The 9,281-nt window shown below is 37.0% G+C and overlaps 2 protein-coding genes across 3 annotated transcripts; one reads left to right on the top strand and one right to left on the bottom strand.

Moving 5' to 3' along the window:
- On the top strand, positions 3,068-4,678 carry LOC107642945 (GDP-mannose 4,6 dehydratase 1). Its single transcript, XM_016346459.2, has one exon. The coding sequence runs from the start codon at positions 3,290-3,292 to the stop codon at positions 4,388-4,390; it is 1,101 nt and encodes a 366-aa protein (XP_016201945.1). The 5' UTR covers positions 3,068-3,289; the 3' UTR covers positions 4,391-4,678.
- On the bottom strand, positions 5,674-8,770 carry LOC107642944 (the record flags this gene model as incomplete). 2 transcript variants are annotated; one of them, XM_021123055.1, is given in 6 exon segments in its annotated part: positions 5,674-6,612; positions 6,707-6,818; positions 7,670-7,758; positions 8,351-8,432; positions 8,547-8,630; positions 8,699-8,770. In XM_021123055.1, coding segments are annotated over 6 exon segments (459 nt in total), but the record flags the coding sequence as incomplete, so codon positions are not given.

Here is a 9,281-nt window from a genome sequence, read left to right as displayed (position 1 = left end):
TAAAGCAGAGGGACTCCAAGATATTTTTCTAAATCATATATTCTGGAAAAATGGAGAGTTTCACTAATCTCAGTTCTCACATTGATGCCAACATTACTTGAGAAACAAATTCTGTTCTTTTCATTACTAACTCTTTGACCGAACCTATTGTATAGAAAGCATCAAGAAATCCATTAATGATCTTTGCTTATTCCATAGAAACCTCGACAAGGATGAGGTTGTTGGTGAAGCATAAGTGAGAGAGTTTGGATCTATCTTTCATAAGTCTAATAGGTTTCAAAAACTCATGTTCGACAGCTGCTGAAATCCATTGAAACAATCTTTTCATACAGAAGACAAAAATATATGGAGAGATAGGTCGTCTTGCCTTATACATCTGGAGAGAAAAAACTCATCCAGAGCCTCACCATTCCATAAGATCCTTATTTTAGTAGTAGAAATACATGAACAAACCAAATCAATGAACTGCGGAAAAAACTCAATATCAAGTAAGGTATCTTTAATGAAACTCTATTTTAGTTTATTATACGCTTTCTCAAGATCCAGCTTGATAATTATCAATCTTTCTTTTTCTCTTTTGTTCTTTATAGATTGGATGACTTCTTGAACAATAATAATAATTGGGTTGGGGAGACCAACTTACCATCACCTTTTTGAATCTAGTAGCAAGAATTTTAGTCACAGCTTTGTAAGAAACGTTGCACAATCTTATTGGGCGTATTTGCTTGAGACTGGTGGCTGCATCCACTTTAAAAATTAGAGTAATTAAAATTTCATTTACTTCCTTGACTTTAGAAAGATCAGTAAAAATGTTCAAGATTAAATTGCATAAGTCATTACTCTTATTTTTTATTTTAGATATTTTACCTTTTACATTGGGTCCAAAGAAAAAAAAAATTATTTTTTGTTGTCTTGAAAATTCTTGTCTGCACCAACTCTCAAAACTTTTGTATAGGTTGGGAAAATAGTGCTAGAATATATTTGAGCTTCTTTTTTCACAATAACCGGTCCATGCATGGCTTCATTCTTTGGGTCCTCTACGTGATCTTCATGAGCGACAAATTTCTCTTCATGCTATGCATTCAAGACATTAAACTTGGACCCTATTTCGTTATTGCATTCTTGATTAGAATTATTTCTTTCCAAACTAGGTTGGTCATTATCTCTAATAAGTAAGTCCTTACTATTAACTGCACCCTTATCAGACTTTCTTCTATTAGAGCGTTTGACCATCATCCACGATCCAAAGTTTAGGGATCTTGAGAATATTTGCTAATGATTGAGTAGTTTTGAGCTCCTTAATTCTCGCTAGGATTAGTAATAATTCATGGATCATGATTACCCCTATCCTACCCCATTTTGTCGGCGGTTTCGACCTCCTTGTTAAACCCACTATCCTCTGGTGGTTCACTGCATTCTTCCAATCAATGACCATACTTGCCACAATTGAATCAGATGAGATGTAATCCCTGATACTTAATGTAGCACATGAGATGTAACTCATGATACTCAATGTTGATAATAGTTTCAAGGACTGATATTCTCGGCACTAGCTTCTTTGACAAATCAATCTCCATACATATTCTTGCAAATTTTTTCCAATAGTGAATGGAGGTTGCGCAATCTATTTTTAGTATAGTAATAATAGTGGATCCAACATGCCAGATAAAATGATGGTTATATAGTTCAATGGGTAAGCTAAGGATAAGAATTCGAGCTTCGATCTTCTTCACTTGATTCTCAAAGGACAGAAAAAAGTCTCCACCTTTGCATTATAAGATATTGTCCAATAATCATTCACGGACCATCCAGTAGCGCATGGCAGTAGTCTTCTTGATATGAAAAATGAACAAAAAAGTAAACACGACCCATATCAATGACGTTAATCTTACATTTCTTTACCCAATCTCTATTGAGGCGTTGTTCCATAAATTCTAATCCCACTCACTTTTCAAGAACTTTGACCATGAGAGCAGCGTGTCATGGTTTACGTCATTTATGAAAGTCATCCTTTGTAACTTGAATAATTGGACAAGGGTCAAAGACAGTATCCTTAACAGAGTCGTCTTCGTCCCTTTTAATTTGTACCACTTGTCCTCAAGATTAGGTTAGTCTTCTTCAATGTCTTCCGAAAAATCTTTAATATCATCCATTCCATTGCCTAGAACTTCCAGTAACAATTCTTTATAAGAAGTTTTCATAGTAGTTTAGGTTTCATCATCGATCATCGTAAGGTTCTTTGGGGGGATTAGGGTCCACCTCTTCTCGTACTTTAACTTTTTTAATGCTTTCTTTCATAAGATCAATTTCTTCTACCGAAATCTTAAGGGAGTGCTCAGAACTCATTGAAACAAAACACAAAAATAAACTTTGATGGTTATTAAATTTATTTAAATATTTCGTGGTCAATTTTGTCTGCGTCAAAATCTTCTATAATAAAAAATAATTAGTGGAAACTCAAGTACAGTCGACTTCAGTAAAGTTGATAATCAAGAGCTGTTAGATGATTTAACTGATTTGACTAAATTTTCATCTAACGACTCTTAACTATCAACTTCACGTAAAATCGATTGCATCTAGTCTTTACCAAAATAATTATTTAATGTACAAACTTATTTGTTCATGTATTCAATTGATATCTAACATAAGAATTTTTTTTTTTTTACCAAAGATAGGAGACTCGAACCCGCAACCTCTTAATTGAGTATGGAGAGATTATGCCATTTGAGTTATAACTCATTGGCACATAAGAAATTGACTTGAACTAAATAATTTAATGAAATAAAAAAATAAAAAATGGATATGATAATAAAAATTTGTTCATATTTAAAATATTAAAGCAAATATTTTTTTTGATTAATCAAATGACATAATTTTTTTATACTCACTTAAATGTTACAGATTTGAGTCCCACTCCTAACTTAAAAAAAAAAAATTATTGGAAATTGTATTGGATTTTGCTTAAAGTTAAATTTGTACTGCCTATTTTGTATTCATTTGTTTTGTTTTGGTTTGCCAATCAAAGGCTTAAGAATGAATTACAATTAAAACATCGGAGGACAGTGAGACTTTTACAGAGGATGAGCAGGATTAATATCTTCTGACTCCCATTTCTGATATCCCCACCTCCCACTGTCAAACACAAACAACCGCGTCTCTCCTTCTCTCTCTCTTCTCTCTCTCTCTCTCTATCCATTCTCCATAAATTACCATCTTCTTCGCACTCTCTTTCACTCATATTCTCCATTCCCCCAGATCTTCACTCTCACTCACTCACACTTCTCCATCAATGTCGTCCAGCGGATCCGGATCCGCCCCCAACGGCGAAGCCACTCCGCCGTCGCAACGCAAGGTGGCTCTGATAACCGGAATCACGGGTCAGGACGGTTCCTACCTGACGGAATTCTTGATGGAGAAGGGTTACGAGGTGCACGGCCTCATCCGCCGTTCCTCCAACTTCAACACGCAGCGGATCGAGCACATATACGTGGACCCACACAACGCCCACAAGGCACGCATGAAGCTCCACTACGCCGACCTCTCCGACGCCTCCTCCCTCCGCCGTTGGCTCGACACCATCCTCCCCGACGAGGTCTACAACCTCGCCGCCCAGTCCCACGTCGCCGTCTCCTTCGAGATCCCCGACTACACCGCCGACGTCGTCGCCACCGGGGCCCTCCGCCTTCTGGAGGCCGTGCGCTCCCACATCTCCGCCACTGGGCGCTCGCACATCCGGTATTACCAGGCGGGATCCTCGGAGATGTTCGGGTCCACACCACCCCCTCAGGACGAGACCACACCGTTTCACCCGAGATCCCCTTACGCTGCATCCAAGTGCGCGGCGCACTGGTACACCGTCAATTACCGCGAGGCCTACGGGATCTTCGCCTGCAACGGCATCCTCTTCAACCACGAATCTCCTCGCAGAGGTGAGAATTTTGTGACGCGCAAGATTACGCGGGCCGTGGGCCGGATCAAGATCGGGCTTCAGAGAAAGCTCTTCTTGGGGAATCTTCAGGCTTCTAGGGATTGGGGTTTCGCCGGGGATTACGTGGAGGCTATGTGGCTGATGCTGCAGCAGGAGAAGCCCGACGACTATGTGGTGGCCACCGAGGAGTCTCACACCGTCGAAGAGTTCCTGGAGGTGGCGTTCGGTCATGTGGGCCTAAATTGGAGGGACCATGTTGCTATTGACAAGAGGTATTTTAGGCCCACTGAGGTGGATAACCTCAAGGGTGATGCTACAAAGGCCAAGAAGGTGCTTGGGTGGAAGCCCAAGGTGGGCTTTGAGCAGCTCGTCAAGATGATGGTCGATCAGGATGTTGAGTTGGCTAAGAAGGAGAAGGTTCTTGTTGATGCTGGCTACATTGATGCTCAGCAACAACCTTGATCTGCTACACTCCCTACTCCCTTTCTTCATTTTTTTTTCTTTTCTGGTTTTGTTTTCAGTTTAGATCAATATTGCCACAAATTTAATTTAATTTAAGGAACTTTTTTTTCTCTGTTTTAGTCATATAATTCTGTTCTTGTTAAATGATTCAATTTCATCATCATAGCTTAAGAGAGTTTATAAATCTATGAGTACGTTTTGGTTTTGGGGTTGTCTTACTGTTGTAAGAAGTGCATTGCTTGATATAATATCGCTGTAACGTGTAACCCCCTCGAATTCAATTCATTCTATCCAATGCTCCTTTTCCCATACTTTCTTTACTTTGCTTTCATCTACTGTAGGCCTCAGGATGCTCTACTATTAGTTTTACTGCACGATTTCGTCATTTGAATTAGTTTGTCTGTCTATAGTCAATAAAAAAGGGCTAAATCTCTGTCTCTATTACTTTGGCTGGATCCTAGATCGATGGGACTGGGAGCATTCGGTTAGTTATCTTCCGTGACACTTCATATGTAATCTGCATGATTCGTTTCTGTAATCTATAACTATATGACTTTAGGGATCATCATATCCGAAATCTGCATCCGGTGACAATGCTCTGCATGATTCATGTGTGTTTGATCCAATTTTCTCGTGTACTCCTTTCATGTCTTTTTCCACACTGTTGGCTGTGTCTATTCTTTTGATTTTATAAGACAATCATCAACAACATATTAACTACAATTTTGCATGGCCGATATAATACAACTTCATGTGTAACATCATTGCTCCCGTCGACAAGAAAAACATGACTGTAAACGCCGTTAGCAAAGTGTATCACAAAGAAAGTGGCCATGTGCACATGTTGCAGTTGAGGTTACCACATTTTATACCAACCAAATATGGAAAACAACATTGTTAGGATGTATTTGGTTTGCGTTTTTATTTTCAGTGTTTTTTGTTTGGGTTATGCTAGGTAACCAATGATTTTTTTGAACAACAACAACCACTAATCAAATAAAAACACACTACACCTCTAAATTACTCACCTAAATTTTAATATTAGAATAACCATTCGTACACACCTAGTGAAATGAACATCTGATATATCTATTGTTCACATTGTTTAGTATTTTCATTGTCTACCTATACTTTTCCTTTTTGTTTTTTGAATTTTATGAATGAAAAAGTGAAAACTGTGAAAATAATAAAATTCTGTTTTCTGGTTTCATCTACAGTTTTTATTTTTTTCTTCACAAAATTTAAAAAACAAAAAATACTAAAAATAAAAACAGAAAATGAAAATTCAAAACAAACGCACCCTAATATTTTAAGGGTTTTTTTTTTCTGTTTTCTCTCTAATGAGTGCATAAGAATACATGAATTTTGTCTAAAACTACTTATAAAAAAACTAACAAGCATCTTAAAACAGTTGATGTCAAAAACGATATTTTAAATCCCTAGCCAATGGACGAAAACGTTGATATCACGTCTCATTGTTTGAATCAACACCGTCTCAATTTAGCAATCCCCCCTCTCTCTCTTTCTTTATTTGTTCTCCTCTTTTTTCCTCCGAAAAAAAGACTGCACATGTCATGTCAGTGATAGGGAACAAATCTCCCTTTGTTGTAGCATTGTAACATGGCCGGAAAGCTCCAAAGGTTGCCACGTATTAGATCTCAATTAAATGAAAACCTCTATACACAATATTAATAGACGACCATGTGAATGTGATCCCTTCAAGTTCCAAACTACCTCAGATTCAATAACAAGCATGGAGCCCTCTGAATATATGGACAAGAACCAAACCTGCTGATCTAACTATGCATCAGTAGAAGGTGAATTTGTTTCTGAAACTGTTGGCAAACAAGAGGGTGAGGCTAAGTTTTTATCTTTGTCAACTGTAGAAAATGCGAAGGGCTTGACAGAAGATCGGAGAGATTCTGGGCCCTCTGCTGCAATCCTCTTGCACAATGTGTCGCAGTTATTGATAACTTCAGTCAACCTTCCTTTGAGCTCACCAATTTCCACCTGAAGTGAATGAACTGAATGCACAAACAATGGTAAGCCGGAAAAATATGTGGTGGTAATCATCCACTAATAAGTGGTTCAACAATCATCACTACCTCAAAGTATAAACATGGTCAGGATATTATGATTTGGTGAGCCTTCTAAAGTTCTATGAGCCTAAGACCATTGAAAGAAGGAATCTTCTCTTTCAAGTTAACAGATTCTGAAACCATCTGTCACAGATTTTTACAGTTTTACTCACTGCGCCTACAAAGTTATAAAGACCTTGATTGCACACATTATTAAAACTCGTGTGTTAATAATTACCTCCCGATAGATGCTGTGAAGTAGTCCTCATTGTGGACATGGAGTAGTTATATCTCTGAAGAAGTTTGATTGCCAGAGCATCTGCGACTTCTATTTTGTTTTCTATCTCCTCCTGCAAGGATTTGTGTCAATTTTCTACATGTACAGGATAACAGGAATATCTCATTGCTTTTATAAGTCATAATGAAGGAATACAAGTCAAGTTTCCTAAGTGGCAACAATACAATGATAGTGCGAAACAACATAATATAGAAACAACAAAAAAAATGATCAAGGGGTAGCCAGAAAATAGGAGTTTCACATTCCGATAAAGATTCATCCTACTTGGTAACTTATTTTGAATTTGATAATCATGTCCACTGCATATGTACATTAGACACATTAAGCCGGCAGTTATCACCATGTAAGGGTTCCCCTACTATTCATCATTTTATTTATTTATTTTTGTCAATTTTTCCTCTCCAAGCATACCTCAATTCACTAAACTAAACAAAGAATTAGCATCACCATTCAGAATCTCCTGCCTGGAAAAGTCAAACTAATGATAGGAGATAACTTTTTCATGATCATTCACCACCAATATTTTCATATTGAAATAGTTAAAAAGGTATACAAAATTACAAATCCTTTTAATCAGTGTGGAAGGTTGAAAAAGTCTAGTTTTAGCTAATGTATTAGGATTTCACTATGGTTGAACTCTATGAGTGACTTTGCAGGCAATTCTTCAAGTTTCAAAACTTATGAGATGCTATCAATGAACTTTACATCATGACATTTTACCATTATTGAAGATATGAAGTAATTTCCCATTTCATGCAGCATTATACAGCCAAAAAACTAAGGTCTTGACAAATTATCATCATACCATTGTAACTGGCATTCCCAAAACACCACACCAAGTTTACATTTCTTGAACCAACATATTATGTTAAAAACTAGAAATCATGCGTTTATTGAACAGACCTGTCTTTTGCTGATTTTTTCAGCCTTTTCCTCTTGCCACTCACGATAGATTGAGAAGAGCTCCAGTATAACCTTTGGATTCACTATAGCTGTTTCAACCATAAAAAGAGAGCCGCTAAGTATTTGCTTTAAGAGGGCTGCGACCATGAAACGAGCCAACCTTCTTAAGCGAAGCTGAAAAACCTGAATCTTACTCGCATCAAAGTATTTCATAAAACCAATAAAAGTATAAAACCATAAGGAACAGAGGCTCTCTCTCACATCAATGAGTGGAGGGAATTCCATTCAGCAATGTTCAATTTTGCAATCTAGCATAACATATAGAGATATCTATGCCGTCAGCTTTTATTAATTGAAGTATGGAAAGGAAACAAGGGGTAAGGATTTTAAAGAGAAACTGAAGGGTTTATAGCTTTAGCCTTGGCAGATAAGCAACAACAAGGGATCGAGTATCGTTGCTTATTCTACAATCAGTTTGGCTTAAAGTTACAGTATCCAAAACCTTTATCATGGGTCATATATTCTGCAAGTAACATATTAAGTAATAATTCACCAAAAAATATTTTATTTGAGTTTTCAGTTTTGATTTTTGAGGATTAATCAGTTGCAACCGAAGTATATATGATATGTATGAACATATTGGAGGGAAAGTATAATGATTAAGGCATAGGAGATGCTGACCTGGAACTGAGGAGGAAGGCCTTCTCACCAAGATCTCAGTCAAGGTACCCTCTGTAGGGGGAGACGTTAGAATGGGCGATGTCTACAATACAGGAACAATAAAGTTAAGGGAAGGATAAAAAAACACAAGAAACAAATAATCAAACACCTGGTGTTCTTATTAATTACTAACAAAAACAAAGAACGTACTACATACCAGTTTGAGGGATTTGAGCTTGTCCAAGATGGGGTCAGAGGCTGCGGATCGCTCAGTTACGGTGGTGATTTTGTCACCCGGTGCCTTCAGCCATAACAAATTAATAAAGCAAACAAAAACAACATAGAATTGAATATAAGAAAGAATTATACTTGTAGAGTAGACTCTGAAGCACCCATGTTTTGAAATTGGGAATGATGTGTTGAATCGAGCTCAAAATATCGAATCCGGAACGTGGTGAGCTCTCAAGCTCTCAAAGCTGTCGCAGATAAAGCAGTTAAACCTTCAATTTCATCAGTTGGAACTCAGCTCCTGCTTCTTTTCTTGACGATCTCGCTCCTCATGCTTGCGGAGCCATTCTCCATCTTCTTTTTTTTATCGTTGTTTGTTTGTTTTTTTTTTTTTTTTTTGGAAAGGGTGGGGGTGGGGGAGTTTTGCAGTTATTCTAATAGTACATTTAGTTATCGTTTACCTTTTAGAATTTTGTAAAGTACAGGAGAAAATATTATAACTAATAAGATTTTGTTTTTAGTTTACTTTTTTTATTATTTTTTTAAATACAACTTTAAAAATCAAAATCAAAACTAAAACACAAATCGAAACCTTCTAAAATTTTATAATGGTCAATTTTATTTGTTCAAGATTGGAGTTTGATGCACCTTAGAGGGAGAGAGAGAGTTGTGATCTAGTTAGATTTTTCTATTCACATAATTTTAATTAATAAATAAGACAGTC

Source organism: Arachis ipaensis, chromosome B05 (assembly GCF_000816755.2).
Source record: "Arachis ipaensis cultivar K30076 chromosome B05, Araip1.1, whole genome shotgun sequence".
Taxonomy (NCBI): domain Eukaryota; kingdom Viridiplantae; phylum Streptophyta; class Magnoliopsida; order Fabales; family Fabaceae; genus Arachis; species Arachis ipaensis.
This window is presented reverse-complemented; position numbering and strand designations above follow the sequence as displayed.